This window comes from Desmodus rotundus, chromosome 3 (assembly GCF_022682495.2).
Source record: "Desmodus rotundus isolate HL8 chromosome 3, HLdesRot8A.1, whole genome shotgun sequence".
Lineage (NCBI taxonomy): Eukaryota > Metazoa > Chordata > Mammalia > Chiroptera > Phyllostomidae > Desmodus > Desmodus rotundus.
In genome coordinates this window covers 62307692-62333932 of record NC_071389.1, presented here as the reverse complement: position 1 = coordinate 62333932, position 26241 = coordinate 62307692, and the positions used below count along the sequence as shown (strand labels likewise).

Here is a 26241-nt window from a genome sequence, read left to right as displayed (position 1 = left end):
ATGAGTTTGACACCCTGATCTAATTCATTATTTCAGCAAGAATAGTAATCTAATTATTTTAGAATAACATTCTAGGCCTTTTCCTAGCACAGAGTTTATTTAACACACTATAGTACATTGCTATTTCTTAGACCAACTATTTTAGACTACTAGAGTATAATTTCCAGAAAGGTAAAATTATGATTCTGAGGCAAATATAAAGTAAACGGGTCAGATATTTAATTCAACTCATTAATTAATTATGGTACCAATAAGAAGTTAAGAAGAGTTCAAAGAGCATTTGAGGATGTAAATATTTATAGACATACATAGAAATGTTAGGATAAGATAGTCACATTAGATACAAAACTGATTAAAATGTTCTATGTTAATCCATAACCTTTGGCATTATTTTTCTCATGAGATAGTAGTTATTTACATCTCTTCCTTAAAAAACCCTACAACTTAGCATATAGTTAGTAAACAGTGAGTGTAACAAAGTACGTTCCCGTAACCCTTGGTGGCTCTGAGTAGCATATGGCATTGAAAGGACCTATTAACGGACCTCTTGCTTTTTTCCCAAGTTGTAGATGATTTGTGAATAAGACTCCCTATCTCTTAGACTGGATGAGAGGTCTGAGGATTGTTCGTGAACCCCTGATGAAACCAGCTCTGTTTTAGTACACTTTGTAAATTTAGTATTCCAATGTCAGACAACTGCCTAACATTCTTTAATGTTGAGTTTTTGAGGAGTACAGATTGCTCCAACTGGGCATGAGAGAAAGGCAAAGGGGATTTTTGTATGCTTAATAGATTTAGAGCAATTTGCTATGGAATAAACTTTTCATTTTTATGTTCCCCAGGGTTTTCCAGGTGACATTGGGATTCCTGGACAAAATGGCCCTGAAGGATCAAAGGTAAAAAAATATATATAGGTATAATTTTCTTATCTCACATTTCAATGAATTGGTAAAAAAAAAGATTTTAGGAAATCAGACTATTTCTGGATATCTTTGAGCTGTCTCAGAAGCATTTAATAAATTCTGTACATGTTGTTTCAAAATAATCAGGAAGTAGTTTGCATGTCTGGTTCTTTTGGTGGCTTTTGTTAAGTTAGAGTATATCATCCAATCTTTTGGGTTCAGATCATTGAAAACTATTTTTCTGGTTTGGTTTCGACTTAGATTAGGATGCCAGTATTTGCAAAGCACATAAGTCACTGAAAAAGTATTTTTTTGAAGAGATGAAAAAATCCTAAGAAACCATAGCATACAATAAACGGATGAGAGTGCTTTGGCCACTAAAACTCTTTAGTGCCCATAAAGTATCCATTAATTAAAATAAAGAAAGCCTATAGTGTGCTGGAATGTACATAGCACAAAATTCCTTTAAGAAACCTAAGGATTTTAAACTTCCTTTACTGTTATGTATATATACACAGCAAAATTTTATTTATTTATTTTATTTTTAAGTATATTTTATTGATTATGCTATTACAGTTGTCCCATTTTTCCTCCTCTTTATCCCTTTCTACCCTGAACCCTTCTACTCCCAGTGTTCCCCCCACCCTTAGTTCATGTCCATGAGTTGTACATATAAATTCTTTGGCTTCTCCATTTCCTACACTATTCTTAATCTCCCCCTGTCTATTTTGTGCCTACCAATTATGTTTCTTCTTCCCTGTACCTTTTTCCCCCATTCTCCCCACCCCACTGATAGCCCTCCATGTGATCTCCATTTCTTTGATTCTGTTCCTGTTCTAGTTGTCTGCTTAGTTTTTGTTTTTGTTTTTTAGATTCACTTGTTGATAGTTGTGAGTTTGTTGTCATTTTACTGTTCATATTTTTAATTTTCTTTTTCCTAGAGAAGTCCCTTTAACATTTCATATAATAAGGTCTTGGTGATGATGAACTTCTTTAACTTGACCTTATCTGGGAAGCACTTTATCTGCCTTTACATTCTAAATAAAAGCTTTGCTGGATACAGTAATCTTGGTTGTAGGTCCTTGCTTATCATGACTTTGAATACCTCTTTCCAGCCCCTTCTTGTCTGTAAGGCTTCTTTTGAGAAATCAGCTGATAGTCTATGGGAACTCCTTTGTAGGTAACTGTCTCATTTTCTCTTGCTGCTTTTAAGATTTTCTCCTTATCTTTAAGCTTGGGTAATTTAATTGTGATATGTCTTGGTGTGTTTCTCCTTGGATCCCATTTCTTTGAGACTCTGAGCATCCTGGAGTTACATGTGTAGTTCCTTCGCCAGATTGGAGAGGTTCTTCTTCATTATGTTTTCAATTTCTTGCTCTTCCTCTTTTCCTTCTGGTGCCCCTATTATTTGGATGTTGGAACATTTAAAGTTGTCCCAGAGGACAACTTTTTTGAATTCTTGTTTCTTCATTCTGTTCCAGTTGGATGTTTATTTCTTCCTTTTGTTCCAAATTTTTTATTTGAGTCCCAGTTTCCTTCCCTTCACTGTTGATTCCCTGTATATTTTCCTTTATTTCAGTTTGTATAGTCTTCATTTCTTCCTTTATTTTGCAAGTGTACTCAATCATTTCTGTGAGCATCCTGATTACCAGTGTTTTGAACTCTGCATCTGATAGGTTGGCTATTTCCTCATTGCTTAGGAGATAAAAATTGTTCTTTTTCTGAAGTTTTGATCTGTGCTTTCATTTGGACCATATTTCTCCATCTAAGAGAACCTGTTACTTGTAAGGGGTGGAGCCTTAGGTATTCGCCAGGGTTAGGCAACTCACTTCACTGTGTTGTGGTGCTGTATGTAGGGGAGGGGTCAGAGAGGGAACAATGCTGCTTATTGGCTTGCTGGGCTCTCGATCCAGTTTCTGTCAATTCCTTCACTTTCCACAAGCAGATAGTGCCCTTTCGGGTGCTGATTCTTGGGTGGGTGGGCAGGCTTGTATACATTCTAGGATCCTGTGGATCTCTCCAACAGACTGTCCTGTGAGACTGGAAGTTTCTCTCACCACCATAGCCCCCAGAGATTTTTACAGTCAGAGATTTTGAGGCTTTAGTTTCCTGCACGGAACCCTGGGTGGTACAGTTTGTCTCGCTTCCCAGTTGTTCCTCCATGCTTATCTGCATGCGAATGTGGGAGTGCTGGTCCCCCAGCCACCACCTCACCAGCCCCACCAGCTGCAGCCTTTCCTGGTATCCTCTCCACCTCGGTTTCCTATCTCCACTCATCCTAACTGTCTGGATAAATGTTTCTTCTTTAACTCCTTGGTTTTTGGGCTTACATGCAGTTTGATTTTCTGGCAGTTCTGGTTGTTGTTGTTGTTTTTTTAATTGGTTGTTATCCTTCTTTTGGTTGTGCAAGGAAGTGAAGCATATCTACCTACACCTCCATCTTGGCCAGAACTCTACATGGCAAAATTTTAAATACCAAGAGCTTTTCAGGCAGGCTGACCTAGAATGAGCATTTTACACAAATAAAATATTGTGAAAGTAAAGACGTAGAAAGATGAAAAAGCCTGAAGTTTGGAGAATTATCAAGTTATGAAATATTGCTACTATGGAAGGTTATCAGTAGAGAGGAAGTGATAGATGATCTGTAAAGGAAATCAGGAGAGCTGCAGTAGTCCCCTGTTGTCCACAGTTTTGTTTCCTCAGTTTCCATTACCCATGATCAACCATGGTCTGAAAATGTTAAATGGAAAGTTACAGAAATAGTCCGTAAATTTAAATTGCACAGTATTCTGATCAGTGAAATCTCATGTGGTCCTTCTCTGTCCCACCAAGGAAAGGAATCATGCCATTTTCCAAAGCGTCCACACTGCATATGCTGCTCACCTGTTAGTCACTTAGTAGCCATCTAGGTTATCAAACTGACAGGTAGTATTGCAGTGTTTATGTTCCAGTAACCCGTATCTTCCTTAATAATGGTTCCAAAGTGCAAGAATAGTGATGCTGGCAATTTGCACATGCCAAAAAGGAGCTGTAAGTGGAAACTGAATATAGTATAGTAAGATATTTTGAGAGAGAGAACACATTAACATGACTTTTATTGTAGTATATTACTATAATTGTTCTATTTTATTAGCTATTGTTGTTCATTTCTTCCTGTTCCTAATTTACAAATTAAACTTTATCATATGTATGTACGTGTAGGAAAAAACATAGTATATTTAGGGTTTAGTACTGTCCATGGTTTCAGGCATCCACTGGGAGTGTTGGATAGTATCCCCAGCATGGATTACTGTATAGTACTACAGTAAATGTTTCACAGACATCTCATTTCATCTTCACCACAGCATCAGGAGGTAGGCATTCCCATTTTACAATTGGTTGTTATTCCCTCACAGTCATATAACTATCAAATAATTTAGCCAGGCCTCTAACCCAGGTGTAATTTCAAAGTTTGATCTCTTAACCACTTGGCTTTGGATTTAAATTGTGGAGGACATTCAATACCATACTGAAGAGTTTCACTTTATCCCTGGGCATCATGAAGTAATCAAAGATGTTCAAATAGTAAAGAGTCCGTGGTGATTTATGTTTTAAAAGGATACCTCTTGTGTCAGAACGTAAGATGCTATAAATAGGAATGAAATTGAAGGCCAGGAAATGAACTAGAAAAAGCTAGAAAGGAAATTATGAAGATCTGAAATAGGACATCATTCAATCAGCAAATATTTATTGGCTGCCTCTTATGTAACAGCTGTTGTGCTAGACCCTAGATACAAAGATAAAAAATTCTGATCCCTACTTTCAAGTAGCTTACAATCTAGAGAAAGTTAGGCAGAAATCTTTATATTAATCATGTGAATGACATGTAATATGTAATACTGTATGATATAGGGTAGGAGACTCAGATTACACTTTGTAGAGAAGGTAGCATTTGAGCTGACATGATGAATGAGTAGGACTTTGCAAACGGACAAATGGCATTCAAGAAAAGGAAACTTGTGAGAGAATGCACTTGTAGTAAATATTTGGAAACATTTATAGTAAAAGTTATTCACTGTTTCTGTGAAGTTCAAATTTCATTGGGCATCCTGTATTTTATCGGGCAACCCTACTAGCCATCTACAAACTTTCCCTATATATAGCCATGTTTCCCCCTTCCTGTCTGTCTCCATAGAAGAATTCCTCTTCCTCTTCAGTATTCAAGTTCCACATATATTTTGCATTAAACCCACTCTCGTCTCCTGAATGACCTCATGCCATCAATTATCACCTTTATCCTGATCCTAGACTCAAAACTTCCTGTCTTGCCCCTTAAAATTATTTTCACTGCTAATGTTGTAGTTTAAGCTCTCTTGATTTTTCAGCAGGATTAGTATAATAGCTCTCCACATGTTCTTCCTACCTCCAGTCTGGCATTTCTTCAAATCTACTTCCAAACTGCTGATGGAATAATAATTAGAAATAGTTGTATGAAGGGAAGTTGAGATAGAGATGTATAGAGAATGGAGTTGTAAATTTCTTATGTCTAGTTTTCGCCCTTCACTGACCATACTCAGAAACATGAACTTGATACATACACATATAAATAGATTCATTTATCCATTTATTTAATAGTCCATTAATTAGCATTATTGAGTTTCTTTTATGTGTTAGGTCAAGTACTAAATGTGAGGTTGTAAAGATTTTTAAACCATGGTCCTTCCCTTGGATGAGGTTATAGTTTAGTGGGAGATTTTTAAAAATCACAAAATGTTGTAAGAAGTGCTATATAAAAGAGTTGGTGAAATGCTGTGAGAGCCCAGATAACTGAGCAAAAAATTTTGCCTTATGAAATTGGTAATTATTTAATTGAACTTAATAGTCTCAAGTATAAATATTGTACTAGGTGAACAACCATATAGCTTTCTAAATTCTTCCCAGTTTGGAAATTTTATTTCTCTTGAAGTTTTGTCAAGAATAATGTCAGAGAACACGACAAAACCACTGACTTCTTGAATATTGTTATAATAGTGATCTTTAAAACATCCTTCTCATTACTTCCTTTAGTGTTAGAATAACAGTGTTTAAAAATGGAACAAAAGACCTGAAATTAAGCTATTTTAATGAATAGCAATGGTTGAATTCCAATGGGTGATAATTACTTTGTGGGTTACTTTGAGCTTGTCACCTCATCAGTACCAACATCATGGACCAATTTTATACACATCACTGAAGTTTAAAATAATATCTTAGAGATAATTTTATCAAAAGAACCAGAAAATTTTAAGGGAAGAAGAATATGACTTTACGTCTTGTAGGCTGAGAATGATCTGTTTATGTTTCTCTTTTGGCCCTTGCCATTTGCCTTAAAATCATTTCTAGAAACAGAAAGGAAAAACAGAGCCAAACATACTGACCCTATTAGCACGATGTGTTTCTTTAGTTGTGTGTACGGTTTCATGGCAGCATCTTAAGACTAACTCTATTTTGAAGTGCATATCTTGTTTGGAAAATGGGATCCATATAAATTATTAAAGCTTTGTTGAGGCTATAGCAGGTGATCAATAAGAAAATTATGTCCACGGTATTTAAAATACGTGGTTACCCTACTTGCAAACAAATTGGGTTCTTTCCAGAGCAATTTGGTGCAGCTCTAAATAAGCCTTTTATTTTCTCTTCATTTTCTGCCAGTTGACTAAAAATCTCAAACTAAGATTAGAAATTTCTATTAATTATGGTTCTATCAATTGTGGGATTGTGTATATATAGATGTACATGTGTATATAGTTATAAAACATACATCAGCAGGTCTCCTTGAGTGCTGAGCTACTCAATTTGGCACTCTGCTTTCAAGAATCCTGTAACACTAACAAAACCACATCCTTTGCTGTTTACTGCAAAAAGCGAGTGCCCAATGAATATTCTGTCTTCCAGTAAATAGTGAAATAATTTATTTGTTGCTGTAATGGTTTGTACTGTTACTTTGGCTATACAAATAGGGATGGCATAAATGGCTGTCATTGCCTGTTATATACCATTCCTAATAAATTATTAGAGAAAAGCTGCTATTTGTGAGGTTATGTTATAGAATATATAAAGATAACTTTTAATTTTTAAAACTCCCACCTGAGGATATGTTTATTGCTTTTAGAGAAAGGAAGGAAAGGATGGAGGCAAAGAGAGAGAGGGGGAGAGGATGGGAGGGAGAAAGAGACAGGGAGGGAGGGAGGGAGGAAGAGAGAAAGAGAGAAACAAACATCAGTGTGAGAAACATGGATTAGTTGCCTCCTGTATGTGCTGGGCCTGGGGATTGAACCTGCAACCTAGGTATGTGCCCTGATTGGGAATGGAAGCTGCAGTGTCTGGTGTATGGGATGATGCTCCAATCAACTGAGCCACCTGACCAGGGTAGAAAAACCTTTAGATTAAATTATTAAAATATGCTATGTGTTTGCCTGGAGAGAAGTACACTAACTTAGTACAAGGAAAACTAGTAACTCTAAATATTTATCTTAGATCACCTTAATCCAGCCCTGAAGATTTACATTCTGTACACTTAGTCGAGTTTTACATAGAGATTTGTCATAGCAACCATTTTATCCTCCAGCTCAGTGAATATTGCTGAGCTGAGTATTTATTTAGCTCAGAAATATTCATTGAGTTTGTACAATGGGGAATGTACTGTGTGGAGAAATATTTATTGAGTTTGTTAAGCAATTACTTAAAAACAAGATTAAAACAAGGTCTTCTGTCTACTAAGAACTTGTAAACATCTGAAAATGTGAGATTTCTACATGTGAAAAGTTAAAAAGCATAACTAGGCAGCACATGATAAGTGAATAATAAGGACCCCAGAAGAGAGACTAACTTATTATGGCAATTTTTCTGGGAAACTTCTTAGAAAAATTAGTGTTTGAGTTGGATGTGTTGGGTTTGCCAAGAAGAGCCAAGGGGTGAGAGATTCTATACAATATGTATAAAATGAACACAGGAATGAAGGGCGGAAGTAAACGCAACTTACTTAAAAAAAAAGTTAGGAGGCAGATTGTGACAGAACTTAAATATAAAGTTGAAAAGTTTCAATGCTAATAAAACCCATGGAAGACCTTTTATTCTGGTAAAAACACATAATGTGAAATGTTCTCTTAAAATTTTAACTGTACAGTACAGTATTGTTAACTACTGCATGTTGTTGTACAATTTAGGTCTCTAAACTCTTTTTATCTTGTGTAACTGGAACTCTATCATTGAACCACAATTCCCATTTCCACTCCCCCCAGCCCACTTGCACCCACCATTCTATATTCTGGTCCTGCAAATATCATCGCCTTTGATACTTCATGTAAGTAGATTAATTTGTCCTTCTGTGACTGGCTTATTTCACTTAGCATCAGATCCTTAAGGGTCATCTATGTAGTAGCATATATCAAAATTTCCATCTTTTTTTTCAAGGCTAAATAACAAACCATTGTCCAGTAGTCCAAAAGCCTGCCTTTTCTTTACTCATTCATCTATCAATAGACATTTCAGCTCTTTCCACCTGTAAATTATTGTGAATCGTCCTGCAATGAACATGGGAGCGCAGCTATTTCTCCAAGACCCTGTTTTCAATTCTTTTACATAAATAACTGGAAGTGGGATGGCTGGATCATACGGTAGTCTTATTTCTAATTTTTAGAGAAAATTCCATCCTGGTTTCCCTAGTGGCTGTACCATTTTACATTCCGACCAAGAGTGCACAAGTGTTCCAATTTCTCTACATCCTAGCCAACACTTTTTTAAAAACACTGTAATAGCCATTCTAACAGGTGTTAAGGTGTTGATTTGCATTTCCCTGATGATTAGTGGTGTTGAGTATTTTTACATATATCTGTTGGTCATTTGTATGTTTTATTTGGAGAAATGTCTATTCAAAGTTCTTTACCTATTATTTTCATTGGGTTATTTACTTTTTACCTTTGACCTATAGGAGTTTCTTATGTATTTTATATATTAGAAAATTATCAGATTTGTGGTTCACAATTTTTCTCTTTCATTCTGTAGGTTACCTTTTCACAGTTGATTGATTCTTTATTAACTGTGCAGAAGTACAATGTTTACTAGTCTATTTTGCTTTCATTGCCTTTACTTTTGTGTCACATCCAAGAAAATCATTGCCAAGACCAAAGTTAAGGAGCTTTCTGCCTATGTTTTCTTCTAAGAGTTTTGTGGTTTCAGGTCATGTAAGTCCTTAATCCATTTTGAGTTGATTTCTATGTATGAGTAAGATAAGAGTCCAGTTTCGTTATTTGTCATGTGGATATTCAAATTCCTAATACCATTGGTTGAAAAGACTATGTTTACCCCATTGTGTAGTCTTGGAACCCATGTTGAAGAAAATGCTTGTTGGACTGTATATGCATAGGTTTATTTCTGGGCTCTCTATTCTGTTCCTTTGGTCTATATGTCTGTCTATATGGCAGTACCAACATTTTTCATTGCTGTGGCTTGTAATACGGTTTGAAGTCAGTAAATACAAGGCCTTCAGCTTTGCTCATTTTTCTTAAGACTATTTTGTCTATTCAGGACCTTTGTGGTTCCGTATGAATTATAGGATTTTTTCTATATCAGCAAGAAATGCCATTGACATTCTGCTAGGGATTGCATTGAATCTATAGGTAACTTTGGGCAGTATGGATATTTTAACCATGTTAAGTATTCCAGTCCATGAACATGGGATGTCTGTCCATTGTCTGTGTCTTCTTTAATTTCTGTCAGCAATGGTTTGTGATTTCCAGTGTATAAGTCTTTAACCCTTTGGATAAGCTCATTCCTAAGTATTTTTTCCTTTTGATATTATGCTAAATTAGGTTGTTTTCTTAATTTTCTTTTTTAATTGTTTGTTGTTAGTATATAGAAACAAATAATTTTTGTATGTTGATGATATATACTACAACTTTGCTGAATTGGTTTATTAGTTTTTTGTAGGATCTTTAGGATTTTCTACATACAAGATTCCATCGTCTGTGATCTGAGTTTTTACTTTTTCCTTTCCTAGTTGGGTAGCTTACTTTCCTTTTCTTGATGAATTAATCTAGGTAGGACTTCTAGTACTATGTTGAATAAAAGTGGTGAGCGTGAGCATCCTTGTCTTGTTCCTAATCTTTGAGGAAAGCTTTCAGTTTTTCACTGTTGAATATGATATGAACTGGTGACTTTCAGATGTGGTCTTTATTTTTAGTTTGTTGAGGTTTTATCATGGAAGAGTATTAAATGTTGTCAGATGCTATTCTGCATTTGTTTAGGTGATCATGTTATTTTAATTTATTATTCTGTCACTCTGGTATATCACATTCATTGATATTAATATGTTAAAAAATCCTCACACCACAAGTGTAACTCCCACTTGGTTATGGCATATGATCCTTTAATGTGCTATTGAATTAGTTCTGCTAGTATTTTTTTGAGGATTTTTGCTTCTATATTCATCAGAACTCCAGGCCTGTAATTTTCTTTCCTTGCAGTGTCTTTGTCTGGCTTTCGTATCAGGGTAATGCTGGCCTCATAAAATAAGTTTGGAAATATTACCTTATCTTCAATTTTTTTGTAACAGTTTGAGGAGGATTTTCATGAATTCTTTAAATGTTGGGTAGAAATCTACAGTGAAGTCATCTTGTTCCAGGCTTTTTTTTTTGGGGGGGGGGCTGATTACTGATTCAATATCCTAAATAATCATAGTTATGTTCAGATTTTGTAATTCCTTTTTTAAAGATTTTATTTATTTATTTTTAGACAGAGGGGAAGGGAGGGAGAAAGAGAAGGAAAGAGACATCAATGTGTAGCTGTCTCTCACACAACCCCTACTAGGGACCTGGCCTACAACCCAGGCATGTGCCCTGACTAGGAATCAAACCAGTGACCCTTTGGTTCAGAGGCCAGTGATCAATCCACTGAGCCACACCAGCCAGGGCAGATTATGTAGTTCTTTATGATTCAGTTTTGGTAGGTTGCATGTTTTTAGGAATTTTATCTATTCCTTCTAGATTATCCAATTTGTTCTTCTATAATTGCTAATATTAGTCTCTTATGGTCCTTTTATTTTTGTGCCACTAGTTCTAATGTTCCCTCTGAATAAGAAAACTATTAACATGTTGAGAAGGATCTATAGGGTGTTTTCTGAGGTAGAAAGAATTTTTTTAGTTATTTTGATCAATTTTTATTCAGCAAGCATTTGATTTTTAACAGGCATTTTGATTTGCAAAAGATTTCTTTTAATACTGAAATTTCTAATCATGTTCAGTTTGTTATTTTCTTCTATAAATTGCCCTCTCTTTTTTTATGAGCTTGTATCATAAAGGGAGAGTAGTTGAAGAGCATTTAGTACAAATGATGTATTCCAGACTTGGTCTCTTAACAGATTAAAATACTATATATCCTGTTCACCTGTTTTCAGACTTTGTGAATACTCTATTATGTATTTATTGTACTATTGTCATGTTAACAATAGGACCCATTGCTTTAAATGTAGAAGTACTTTTTCTGAAAAGGTGTCTCATTGAAGAATAACATACTGAGCAGATTATTTGAACATTAACATACTGTTTAAAAATAAGTTTATCCTATGTTTCCCAACTTTTTGTATGCCCTGTAGTTTTCTGTTCATCTACCCTCCTACCCCATTTTGATAACTTCCTAGTGGGAAATGAGTGGTACAAAATAATGTTGCCTATCTCCAGATTAATGCTGATTGAAAAAAATGTTAACACTTTCACTGTGTGCTTGCATTGCTTTTATAGGGACTCCTTGGAAACAGAGGGCCTCCTGGACCTCCTGGTCTCAAAGGAACACAGGTATGGAGAAAATAAATATCCAATCATCCAATTTTTAGTTGAATCTTTCCCTTTTTAATTTTTGTGGGACATTAGTTTTTGATTAAGGAAAACATTGCTTCACTGTGGACAATTTTTGCCATAGAGGATTTCAGGTTACCACTGTATACTAGCAGTTATGGAATGGGATTTGCAATCATTTTACAGTGTTCTGAATTCATTAAATGATTTATATCAGTAGTCTCCATGAAACAACTGAAAAATCTTAGCCTAGAATCCCACTTACATGTACTAAAGTTTACATTTACTATTTGTGTTTATTTTATATTTTAAAATAAATTATATTTTAATTAAACTGTGAATTGAGCAAAATGTTTGTTAATCAAATGAGTAGAATATATGATTCTAGAAAGTTCTGTATATATTGTTCAGATGTGTTAACATCAACTTCTATTTGAAGGTGAAAAATCAGTACACTTAGAAAACATGTCAATAAATGGAATAAAATCATGTATTACCTTTTTGTAAATAAGCCAGATGGTGAGGGACAAATACCATATGATCTCACCTATGGAACATAGTCAACAGAAGAAAAAAGCAAACAAAATATAACCAGAGACAATGAAGTTAAGAACAATCTAACAATAGCCAAGGGGGAGTGGGGAGGGGACAGTGAGGAGAGGGTTTTACAGGAACTACTATAAAGGACACATGGACAAAATCAAGGGGGAAGGTGGAAGTGGGGGAGGGAGGTGGGTTCAGCTGCGGTAGGGTGGAGGGATGGGGAGAAAAGGCATACAACTGTAATTGAATAACAATAAAAAAATTTTTTTAAGAATAATGTATAAAAATTTAGCTTTAAAAATTTTGGTCCTGGCTGGGTAGTTTAGTCTTTTAGGATGTAGTCCTGATAACCAAGATTTCATGGGTTCTATTCCTGGTCAGAGCACATACAAGAAGCAACCAATGAATGCATAAATAAGTGGAACAAAAAACCGATGTTTCTCTCTCTCTCTCTCTCTCTCTCCATCCCCCCACCTCTCCACCCCCCTTCCCTTTCTCTCTCTAAAAATTCAATTTAAAAAATTCTTTACTTGTCCTATGTTCTTGCTTCTATTCCCTATCCACCTATACAGTTTTTGTGTGCATAAAATTTTATAGTATTTTATATTTTATGAAATTATAAGTAATTTGACCCCAAGAATATTGGATCTGTAAATTAGTCAAGAAGAAACTCTAGACATTAACCCCATTTGGTATGAATAACACTTTCACTGTTATTCACTCTCAGTTTTCTATATATAACTTATATTATTTATCAATTTAAAAATAATACAATAAATACATATCTTCTTTAGAGTCAATGTGGGTTGTCACAAAAAATTAAAATACAAGAAAAATCACAGAATTATTTTCATTATATTTCAGAATGAGCTTTACATTTCAAAATAAATAGAATAGGATTTACATTTTTAAATACTTCAGGCTATGATATGTTCTGATTATTTTAAGGGAGAAGAAGGACCAATTGGACCCTCTGGAGAACTGGGACCAAGAGTAAGTATCATATAAATAATTTTCAAAAAGTTATCCTCTTAAAATGACTATTCTGTAAAGGTTTTTCAACAGTACCAAATTTTAAAATATAGCAAAGGATAAAAATGAAAAGAATGATAGCCATTCAATCCCCCCAAATAAAATAGGCCTATAACTGGAATTTTTCAGGGATATTTTAATCCCTGATATATGCCTCTATATTTTTATTTGTTTCTTTAGCAGTCTTATGGTCTTAGTAAGTTATGTGAATTATTTATAAAGTTTCTTGAAATGTAACAGAAAACTAAATACCTTAGCCATTTTATTAACATTCTGGGAATTTCTGTTTTCTAAGTATGTCAGTAAAATTATGGAAAGTTAATAAGATGTATTTTCTGCCGACTTTTTTCCAGATGTGTGGTAATACATGAATTACTCATTTTCAATGTCTGAAAATGAGTTCTTTAAGAATTTGGATATGCATGAACTAAAGTTTACGTTATCATGAAGTAGTTAAGGTGTGCGCATTACATGCATTTTAAGGCATAATTAGACTCACATAAAATACATCTCATTCTTTTTTCTTGAGAATATTGTAACACAGATTTTTAAAACACTTAAGGAGACAGAAATTATTTCTTTTGCACCTTTTCCTCACTAGCACATATACTGCCACTATCCCATTGGGGAAAAAGAAAGATTTTTGTATTTTTTTGTGAGGATCTCTGAGAAGATTGAAGTAATTGGAGGAGGCCTTCCACAAGAGTCTACCATCACTTCTACTCACTTCCCTATATCAGTGCCATTTACTCCGTCTTCTCCTCTGTTACTGTGGACAAACAGGCCACGTTTCCAGCAAGGTCAAAACTTCCACTTGCTTACTACATATATTATCCTCTTGCCCATTGAAGAACATTGATCTAGCAATTGTCCCCACCCTCTCCATCATCACAATTTTGTTCTCCCTAGTGGATCAACCCTATCAGTATACAAACATGCCATTATTTCTTCCATCTTAAGAACAAGAGTTCCGGCCAAGATGGAGGTGGAGGTAGAAACCCTTTGCTTCCTCACACAACCAAAAGTAGGATAACAACCAATCTAAAATCAATAAACAACCAGAAGCACCAGAAAACCAAACTGCATGGAACTCTGACAATCACAGAATTAAAGAAACAGTCAAACAGAAAAACCAGACTAGTAAGGCAGTGGACAGAGAGAAACTGTAGCAAGGTGGCAGACCTCTCTGGCCGGCCTGGCTGAGAAACTGTGGCAAGGCAGTGGACTGTGTGGTTGGGGCTGGCTGCCAGAAGGGGCGGGCTGCATGGGCAGGACTAACTTAAGGAGGAATTGAGACTCAGAGCTGACTATGGACTATGGTGGTTGCCACAGTGGGAGAAACTCCCAACCTCACATGAGAGTCCATTGGAAAGTGTGCTAGAGAAGAGCAGGCAAGCTGCACTGTTCCCTCTCTGGCTCCTCCCCCACAGGCAGCACAGCAGGGAGGGCTGCCCTGCCCAGGTGAACACCTAAGGCCCCGCCCCCTTACAACCTATCAGCTGTGCCAAGACAAAGAAACATGGCCCAAATGAAAGAATAGAGCAAAACCTCAGGAAGACAGCTAAACGATCAGGACACAGCCAACCTATCAGATGGAGAATTTAAAGCCCTAGTAATCAAAATGCTCACAGAACTGGTTGAGTTTGGTCGAAAAATGAAAGAACAAATGAAGGATACCCAAAGTGAAATAAAGCAAAACATTCAGGGAACCAACACTGACAGGAAGGAAACCAGGACTCAAATCAATGATTTGGAACAAAAGGAAGAAATAAACATACAACTGGAACAGAATGAAGAAACAAGAATTCAGAAAAATGAAGAGACTTTTGAACCTCTGGGACAACTTGAAACATTCTAATATCTGAATTATAGGGGTGCCAGAAGGAGGAGAGGAAGAACATGAAATTAAAAACATATTTGAACAAATAATGAAGGAAAACTTCCCCAATCTGGTGAAGGAAATAGACTTCCAGAAACTCCAAGAAGCCAAGAGAGTCCCAAAGAAGTTGGACCCAAGGAAGCACACACTAAGGCACATCATAATTACATTAGCCAAGATTAAAGATAAAGAGAGAATCTTAAAAGCAGCAAGAGAAAAGGAGACAGTTACCTACAAAGGAGTTCCCATAAGGCTATCAGCTGATTTCTCAAAAGAAACCTTAGAGGCAAGAAGGGGCTGGAAAGAAGTATTCAAAGTCCTGAAAGGCAAGGACCTACATCCAAGATTTCTCTACCCAGCAAAGCTGTCAGCAGATAAAGTGCTTCCCAGATAAGGTCAAGTTAAAGAAGTTCATTATCACCAAGCCCATATTATATGAACTGTTAAAGGGACCTATGTAAGAAAAAGAAGATCAAAACTATGAACAGTAAAATGACAACAAACTCACAACTATCAATAAATGAACCTAAAAAAAATAAAAGAAAAACAATGAAAACAAAAACTAAGCAAACAATTAGAACAGGAACAGAATCAAAGAAATGGATATCACATGGAGGGATTTCAGTGGGGAGGGGGAGGAGAGGAATAGCAGGGAAAAGGTGCAGGGAAGAAGAAGCATAATTGGTAGGCATTAAATAGATGGGAAGAGGTCAAAATGGTGTAGGAAACAGAGAACTCAAAGAACTTATATGTACAACCCATGGACATGAACTAAGTGCAGGGGAATGCTGGAGGGTTGAGGGTGCATGGTGGAGAGGGAATAAAGGGGGGATATTGGGAAAACTGTAATAGCATAATCAATAAAATATATTTAAAAATAAATTAAAATGCAGACAAAACTCGTATTGATTTCAGTTTACCTTCCAAGTATTACCTTTCTCTCCTTCCCTTTTCAGTAAAACTTCTCAAAAGTATTGCCTATATATGCTCTTTCCAAATTTTCTCTTCACCCTATCTGCTAAAACCATTTTTGTTGTTCCCCCAAACTCAAAAACAATAATGATCTTGTGAAGGTCATCAGTGACCTTCAGGTTGATGAATTCAATGATTGTTTCTTAATCTTCATATTACTCAATACTTACACTCTTCAGAATTTGATTAGATCACTCTCATCTCCTAGAAACACGGTTTTCATTTGCGTGATCTTCCTCCTGACTGGCAGCAAATTTGCATATTGTCTTAATCTCTTCAAATTATAAATTTTGGAGTGTTCCAAGGCTTGGTTTGTATATTTCTCTTTTCTGTCTACACTCAGATAAGCTGGTGCCATCTTATGGCTGGTGACTTTCAAAATGTATATGTTTATACAAGAACCTTCTACCCCCTGAACTATGGACTCATATATAACTACCACATGATCTCTCCATTCAGATGTGTAACAAGACTGTCAAACCGAAATATCCCAAACTGAGTTTATGGTTTACCTTCCAAATCTGTACTGGCAACAGTCTTCCCCATTTTATTTGGTCCCTCTTTCAGATGGTAATTCTTGACTTTTCCATTTTTCTTACATTTCACACATGACCTGTCAACAATTCCTGGAATAACTGTCTTCAAACTATATACATAATCTTACACCACTTGTCACAACCTCCTATGTAACCACCTTGATCTGTGTGACTGTGATTTCTCATTTGGATTATTGCAGTAGACTCCTCTCTGGATTCTCTGCTTCTGCTCTTGCATCAAAGTGATCCTGTCAACACTTAGATCATGGCGCTCCTTTTTTCAAAGCTTGTCTAAAGCTTCCTGTGTCAGAGTTAAAGCTCACGTCCTTACTGTGGACTATCAAACCCTCCATGACCCATCTCCCACTCTCTCCTTTGACCTGGTCTTCTTACTGATCTTCTCTCTTATGCTGCTCCAGCTGCACTGACTCTTCATGGTTTCTCCAACACAGTAGGCACGTTCTTCTCACAGGGGCTTTGCACATGCTCGTTTCCTCCTCTTGGAGTGCTCTGCCTTCAGATAGCCACATAACTTACCCTTTCTTCAACTCTTTATTCAACTACCACCTTCTCAGTGAGGTCTTCCCTGGCAATTTTATTTAAAAATCCAACAAAACTCACTCAACAGTATATATCTCCCTTCCTCACTTAATAATTGTGTGTCCTTCACACTTACCACTACTTCACGTGCTGTATATTTTAGTTTTTCTTCAAATGATGCACCCTCACTCGAATGTAAGCTCTAAGAAGGCAGGCGAGTTTGGCGCACTCCCCCATGCCCAGTCCGGGAGCTGCGAATGGCACAACGTAGACAGACCTTATAGAATGAATGTGTGATGAGTGTGATAAAGTAGAATTATCAGATAAAATAGTCTGAATTCTCATCAAATAGTCTGAATTCTTTGGAAACTTTCAAAATTAGAATGATTAAATAAGTCTTTTTTTTTCTATTCTCTCCTAGGGAAAACCAGGTCAAAAGGGTTATATAGGTGAAGCAGGACCAGAAGGCTTAAAGGTAAAGCAACTGACTTTATTACCAGTTATAAAGTATAGTTTTCAAAAAGATCAAATAATTATTTTCATAAAAATATGAAATGAACACGTCAAATATTTCACTCAACTCAATGAGAGAACCAGTGATAATGTTAAAACTGGTTCTAATAGCATTTGAGCATATAATATATGTGCTATATAATAGCACATATATTATAAATTACTACATCATTTTTCAATTCAGACTACCCAGTAACAAATGCTCAACAGCTACTTATTAGCGGCTACAGTATTGGCCAGTGCAGTGTAACATTTTACTACTCCACATTGCAATATAATCATTCATTTTTAGGTAGCAATTGATGGTTTATTCCCCTGTTTCAGTAAAAAGAAATATATACATTCCTGTCAGATTAACTATGTGTGGTGCCCTGAACTTGATCTTCTACCTTTCATTAATCTATCTGTGCATTATTTCAGCCTTTGTTTATGCCATTTCTCACCACCCAAAGTGGCCCTTTCTCATCACCAATGTAAATATTACCCATTCTTCAGGGTCAATTCAAATGTCTTTTCATAATTCATTATTTGAAATCATTAACATTTGGGTTTTCAAAAGGTAATGTTGTCTTTACACTGCATTTTACCCACATGCCAATAGGCTATGGGACAGCCACCATAATTAGACAGATTAATATTTCTGTGGTGCAATGTGAGGATATTCAGATTATCAAAATAAATCAAGACTATATATAGCCTCACTCAGATCAGCTAAATCATTGCTGCCAAATAAATCAGGTTAGGACACGTTTGCCACCCCATGATCTGTGAAAATCTTTGGGTTTTCAGCTTTAGGGACTGTGACTCATGGATGTGGACGTGACCTTACTTCTCCAGTGAAGCCAGCTCTAGCTGCACCAGCACACAGGGTGCCTGCTCCTGTGCTCGTCTTTACTACTTACCGGTGGCGTGTATTCCGTTCAGCTCTGCATTGTGAATACCTTGTTTCCTGAAGCAAATAGAGCATTCCTGTGGGCAAGGGCTTTATTTGTATTCTTAGTATCTTCCACAGCACCTACTACCTGCTTTTTGCAGAATACACCTCAATAAATATTTTATTTTTAAATTGTATTTGTAGAGGTGTTTTAAAGGTGATTAAGAGTCCTTAATAGAATGTAATTTAAGAAAATATGTGATTACTGTTTGAATGAAAATAGAGGAAAGACCATATTTGATTAAAAAGCTGTCTAGTGAACTGCCATCCTAGTTTTGAATAACCGAGATTTCCTTTGCCTTTTTCTAGGTTATAACTAGATAATTACAAAAATGAAAACATAAGCAATGTCTTGAATAATCTTGTTCAAAAATAATTGTTTTTGCAACTTTATGTTCTTTACTAACAGGGAGAAGTAGGAGATCAAGGAAACATTGGAAAGATTGGTGAAACAGTGAGTTTATTTTATGCTCTTTTGTATTTTAATCAGCTGTAAGCATTTTTAGGAATCATGTTAGCTGTGATCAGTATTTATAAAATTCAGAATACAATTCCTATCCACAACAAATTTAAACTCACTTGTGATGTGGCAAATAAAACCCACTATATTTACAAAAGAGAAATGAGGGAAAACACAATTACTAATATTTTTATCTAAATATAAATTATATTTATGATTTCAGGAGAATTCTTGTTTCTAACATTTGGTCTCTATTTTTAGTTCTGATTATATTTCAATCTAAATTAAACCTTATAATTTTCATTAATAAATGTTATAAGTTATCAAACCATAAAAATAGTTTAGTTCTTTGAAGATGCCTTTCTTTATATTTGAAAGATGGAGTAAATCAAGCGCTAATGAATCAGAATATTATAATTTCTTTCCTCAAAAAATTTTGACTTTCTAAAATTTATATTACTACAGAAGTAGGAGGTTTCATATTACAAGTAATTTTATTTTCTACAATGGATAAAGCCAGCTAAAATATTCTCTTAACAAATGAACTTATACAACATATGCAAAGTGTTATGTTAAATTAATTCAAATGAATTTATTTACATGTGTGCTGAGTTGTCACTAAGTAAGAGATACCATTTAATAGGTTAAATGAGCAAATTCAATTTCCTATAACCTATCTTATGACTTACATAAAAATAAAAATTTTAAAAATTGTTTTATAAGCTTAAGTAATTAAATAATCATATTTTCTTGTGTTATAGAAAAACAGCACTACATTTCTGATATACTTTGTTTTTTATGTACCAATTTAATATTTTTTAAGATTGAAAATTTATTTGCCAGAAATTGTTTGAATTTAATAAAAATGATGTACTTAGTTTTGTCATTAATTATTAATAAAAATAGGGAGATAATCCATTTACTCTTTTTTTTTTAACCATCACCCGAGGACATTTTGTTTCAGTTGCTTTGAGAGAGAGAGAGAGAGAGGGAGAAACATGGATGTGAGAGAGAAATATTAATTGGTTGCCTTCTTGTATGCACTCTGACCAGGGATCAAATCTGCAACCTGAGTATGTGCCCTGACTGGGAATCAAACCCACAACCCTTTGGTCTATGGGATGATACCCCAACCAACTGAGCCATATTGGCCAGGGCCCATTTACTCTTAAAAGATCGTAGCCATACCAATTAATTCTGAGTAACCGAAGGTGAACTTTTTGTTTTTGTTTTTGTTTTTACTGAGAAGGGAAATTTTAATGGAGTATTTACATCAATTAGATTATTCAAGCCTTCTCATCAAATATGATTGTAACTCATATTTCTCTAAGGCCACTAAAAGAAATTAAACTTTGCCATTTTTGAGTGAAAAATTGCCTAAGAAATATATATACACTAGAATGAATAGCAAAAGTTAAAATGCTAATGAAGAGCAACTTCTAAGTGTTATTTACTCAATAGGGTTGCTCTAGTTTGACAAAACATAAGTACCTACTGCCAGTGCTGTCCAAAGAACTAGGCTATCTAGGCAGGCAGTCGATTTATGTTACTGGAGAGAAATTAACATTGACCGATCATTTGCTATGTGCCAGGCATAATGTCAAGTGATGTTTCATATTATGGCATTTCACTTAATTCTCAAATAATTTGAAAAGACACATTTTGTTATTCCAGTTTTTGAAATGAGGAAACAAAAGCACACTAAGTAACCTGCTCAAAGTTGTATAACTAATAATTGCAGAACTGAGAAGTAAACCCAGAGTTCCAAACTCAAAATCCAAAGCATTATAACATGCTGGGGATTTCCCTGTAGCTTTACTGAGGTATATTTGACAAATAATGTCATAAGATATTTAAAGTGTAGGTTATAATTTGATACACATATACATTGTGAAATGGCCCCTGTCAAGTCAGCTAATGTAATCTGGGATATTTTAAAGTTTGTTGAACAGTTACTTGGCCTAGATGTTGCAGAGAGGTTTTAAGCATCAGATAAACTTTCAAACAAAAGGAACCTTACAAGTTTGAGATTCCATCTTTCTCTTTAAGGATGGGAGATAAAGGCTTTAAAAAATCTTTAGTGACTACATTGAGTTAATTAAAATATATAAAATGCTTAGAGAATATGTTTGACTCTTGTAATTACCAGCTTTTATTTTATCTTGTTAATGTCAAATTCTCGGAAATATAGTTCATCTAATCCAGAGTTCTGTTAAAACAAAACTTTTGAGATGTTGGAAGATATAGTTGTACTTCATAAAATCATTATATCATTATAATGATTATATAATCATCATATAATGATTATATAATCATCATATAATGATTATATAATCATTATACTGTGTCGTATAATTTTGGGGATATCTAAGCTAAATTATAATTATAGAGCTAGATTTAACTTTCCCCAATCTTTCTGTGTAGGCATTTAATCGCATTTAACTGGATCCCCTCTGGTTTTATTTGTTTCTTTCTAGATTTATACAAGTTATAAATCAGTTTGTGGTAGAGCAGGCCAAGTACAGCAGTCCCATTATATTTTATGTTCATATAGCCCTTAGATTTATTTACTATAGATGAATAATTAATTTCTATAAACGTTCCCTAATTAAGTTTCTGATTTCAAAAAATGTCCCCTTATCTTCTTAGCCCTAGCATTCTTTTTCTTTCTTTTTTTTACAAATAAACTGGAATTATCCCACCTTAATTGCCAGGCCTCTCTGTGTCTTTAACTCTCTATGCTGAAAATATTTAAAGAGCTGTACGAGAAAAAATAACGTAGTTTTTCAGTATTGGTCAAGAAACCAGAATTAGGATTAGTAGATAGACATTAAAAGAACAACTTTTATCGTAGGCAAGAATATTTTAAAAGAATTTCTAGCACTTAAACAGACACTTCCATAGAGTGATTCAGCATCTCATTATTAGGAAGTTTAGATCGCTTTCCTCGATCATTTATTCAGCAGATGTTTATATCTGTATCCAAGCACATTTTTTGAACACATGGTCCTTGCCTCCCTGAGACTTCTGGAGTCTATTTAGAGGTTTGACAGACATTAAATAATTGCAAAAAGAAATATATAATTTTAAACTGTGATACATATTATGGAAGAAAAGTTTAAAGGACTCTGACAAGGGTACCAAACTTGGATCAGGAGATGCAAAAGACTGTTTTGGGGAAATGACATAACAAGTGGCGACCATAAAGAATGGTGTGAGTTAGCGAGGGGAGAGTGGGGAGAAAGAACATTCCTGGAAGGTGCAATATAACATACTTCTCTCCTTTGCCACTTACTATTAAAAAAACAACAACAACAACATTTAATTTCCCTAAATATTTTTTCTCAATAGTAAAATGATAAAAATAATTAGTACTTTATAGAGTTTCTTGTGAGGATTGAACATGAAAATGCATTTAAAGCATGAGAGCCAGTTACATAGTAAAACCTTCGTAACTGTTAGCTGCATTGGTGGTTATGGCTATTGTTCTATGTGATTGGCCTAAGTGGGCAAGCATTTAGCTGCTCTGAGGAACTTAAAGAAAGCCAGAGCAGGTAGACTTTGGTGAGCCAAGGGAAAAGCAGCGTGAGGTGATATTAGTGACAGAGGCAGGAGCCAAATCATTGAGGACCAAGTTTATTACTTTGGACTTGATCCTAAAGTTGATGGAAAATCATTGAAGTATTCTAAGTTAGCCAATTACATGATTTAACTTGTGTTTTAAGGTTACAGGGGGTTGGGAAGTCGGTACGTGGTTGTGAGGAGCAGACGTAGAAGAGGGTGTCAGGTTAGGATGAGTTACAGGGGGTTGGGAAGTCAGTACGTGGTTGTGAGGAGCAGACGTAGAAGAGGGTGTCCGGTTAGGATGCCATCGCAGTAGTCTAAGTGAGACAAAGATGATTTGGGCCAGGGTGCTGGCAGTGGGCACAAGAGAAGTGGATATATTTAAGACATATTTGAGGTGATCATTTTGGACATAAGCTTCAAAAATGGAAGGATTCTAGTAAGTTTCCAGCATTTAATAGGCCTTTGATAACTACTTATGAATTATCAGGAATATTATGGAAGCATAAGGAATTGGTATACATGATACCTAAAGATAATTCCAATTCTAACAATCTATGGCTCTTTTCTGAGAATTTTAATGTGTCTAGTCTTCCTTTCGCCTGTTGATTTGGCTTCTTTCCTCTGGCTAGCCTCCAGTTTCATTAAGTCTTTCTGGAGTTGGAGCAAACAGAACTAGACTAAATATTTTAGATTCAGCGGCTCCACAGCCTCCTCCACGAGCAGGATGGTAACTTGTTATATTTTCTTTATTGTCGATACTTAAAACCATGCAAGCTTTTTTTTCCATAGCAGTCAGCTAGGATGTCTTTGGGAAATGATCAGCGGTCACTCACTCTCAGGATTCTTTTCTGGTCTGTTATTTTAATGATAAAACTTGGAAATTATTTTCATAAGGTGACCGTGACTGCGTTAAGTTTCAGTTGCCACTGTTCTGCCCACTTAAAAAGATTCTTATGTTGTCTTATAGTCTGGCCACATTGATTGATCTTTTAAAATATAGCCCAGCTATTTGATTTCACTTCACTTATTCCTTCATTTATCAATTTAGCAAGATTTCATAAGCAATCTACTGTGTCCTCTCTGTTTTTCTGCCTGCCCTCTGGTGTGCTATTATAAAGTAAATGACTGATGAACAGAAAGGAGGACGAAGAGGAAAGGCCATGGATAATCCTCAAAATCAGGTACTCCACTTCTCATGAAAAATCCTTTAAAATTATAGAGCTTCCAATGGCTGATGCTAAGCTGGTTTATAACCAATTCATTCAAGACCAAATAGAGGTGGAGTCAGAGGAGGAAATTAAAAAAAGAAAAAAGAAATCTATTTATTGGCTACCTTTTATCTTTTTAAATCTGGAAACAATCCTTGTAGTGTAAGCCTTACGGCCATTCTGTAAGTGAGAAAACTGAAATTTATTGAAGTTACGTGATTGTTCACATGCACACAGGTAGTGAACGGTAGATCTGGGTTTCAAATCTGAATTTTCTACTTCCAGTTCCAAGGTTCTTTTCTCTGCAACCAATCATCAGTTTGCCCTGTCTTTAAATGGAACCAAGAAGTGCATCTTTGGGAACCCATGGTTAGAAAGACTCGGGAAAATGCAAAATAAAACTTCACCTTGTAATCTATTAGGCTGACCTGACAACTAAATTTTAAAATATTATTGACTATTTTTAGTTTCTGGAAGTAGTGAAACAAAATTTAATGTATTTATTATGGAATCAGGAAACATTTTGAAGTATCTGGAAGACTGCATTTTAGAAGTACTCAACGTAAAACCTCATTTGATACAGAAGTTGGTTTTGCTGTTCTCTGGTATTACATGAAATTATTATCAGATATAATAATCAATATACATTGATTTTATTTAATGAGTTTCATTTTTATTTTCATTAAGAGGAAAATGCTAGCTTTGATGGACCTGTGTAAATTATAAAAAGTGACTCATATTTCCTTGAGAAAAAGTCTTAGAAGCTGCTGTCACCATTTAGCCAAACAGGAAGAACAATGTAAAGCACTACCAACTTCCCCTACATAGGGCCTAGTCTCAGTGCATTTATCTTTCCAACTGTCATCTACCCCCTCCTATTTTCACATTGCACATACCTGCCACACAAAGCTGTTGTATATCTCCTACAAAGCAGGGAGTGGTAATTTTTCTCAGAGAATGGAAAGTTATACTAAATGTATATTCATGACACATCCATAATGAGGATGTTTATCTGAATGTGATAAAAACAGCTACCATTTATTGAAAATATGTGATATGCCAGATACTGTGCATATATTGTATCATTTAATCCTCACAAAGATCCTGGGAAATAAAAATTGACACGGTCATCTTCAAGCAGTGTCCACAGTGTTGTGGCTGAGATGAGACAAATTCGCATGGACTACTGAGTCCTGTGGAGGAAAAGGGACAGCATGGCCACTCTCTCAAGGGGAGAGTGCCCCAACCCTTGCCTTGACAGCTTTTATTGGCTTAATTTGCATAGAAATACAGGGCATAAATGGAAAGCTCATCAATCATTGTCAGGCAGTAATAATCAAATAGATAACATTCAAAGAACTCTGAGGGCTTATTCTGAGTCAGGGTCAGATAGCTAAAGGACCATAAAACTTTGGGGAAACAAGCTCATTTCAGGCTTGGACCCTTATAACTTAAATTGAGGGTATTTAGCAAAGCAGGTTTCACAGGATTTTATTCATTCTTTCTCAGGCCTGATCTCCCTGGGGAACCCACCCTTTCCAGCACAGGGCTGCACCCACCTCTGGGATTGTTTCAGGCTTAAGGTATTGTTTCAGGCTTAAATCAGGCAGGGGAAGTAAGGCAGCCAAGAGGTTAGGAGACTTCTTGCAGACAGAATGAGGACTCAGGCTATATCAAAGCCGAGGGACAAGGGTCCATCACCCCCTTTTTCTATAGCCCCCAAGTCCTTCCCTCAGGGCGCCTTCATGACCATGCCTGTCTTAGGTTGTCCCTCCTTTGAGGAATCTTACCCGTCATTGGCTAACCAGTCATCTGCCTGAGGCCAAGCAGGGTGAGGTGAAAGGGGGCATAGGAGGTGCCCCTACAAGGAAGATAAGATTTGTCTCCTAAGTGGCTTAGGGTCCCAAGGTCTTTTTACTCAGCCTTAGCCATGGGGGGTTACAGCTTCTGAAGCTAGTCAGGGTGGTTCCCCCAAAAAATTATTTCTATTTTATACAAAAGGAAACTTAGGTTTCAGAGAAGTTAAGGGACTTGTCCAGGTGAGATAGTGAAAGAGCAGGGCTGGGATTGAAAGCAGTTATCACTAACTGCTCTGTATCAACCTACTTCTTATCAGTGATGGGAAGATGTCCAGTTGTCTTTCTAATGCATATATATTGTCCTGTTATTACTGCATGAAATTAGAGATTTGGGGGCCCCCATATACCACACTGTGGTTTGAGAAGCATCTCAAAAAATATGGATGTGTTAAAGTTATTATGCTTTAGGGTTGTGTATTTGACATGAATCATCTTTGTAATGTGTAAATAGCATAACTTGTTTGGTTAAGCCACAGTGAATTAATTTC

General features: G+C 35.7%; 1 protein-coding gene across 1 annotated transcript in view; it reads left to right on the top strand.

Moving 5' to 3' along the window:
- COL24A1 (collagen type XXIV alpha 1 chain) overlaps window positions 1–26241 on the top strand; it is a 307987-nt gene that overhangs the window by 120353 nt on the left and 161393 nt on the right. The window contains exons 19-23 of the mRNA XM_024565351.4: window positions 843–896; window positions 11657–11710; window positions 13202–13246; window positions 17634–17687; window positions 19069–19113. Coding sequence (XP_024421119.2) covers window positions 843–896; window positions 11657–11710; window positions 13202–13246; window positions 17634–17687; window positions 19069–19113 — 252 coding nt within the window. The remainder of the gene's footprint in view (window positions 1–842; window positions 897–11656; window positions 11711–13201; window positions 13247–17633; window positions 17688–19068; window positions 19114–26241) is intronic.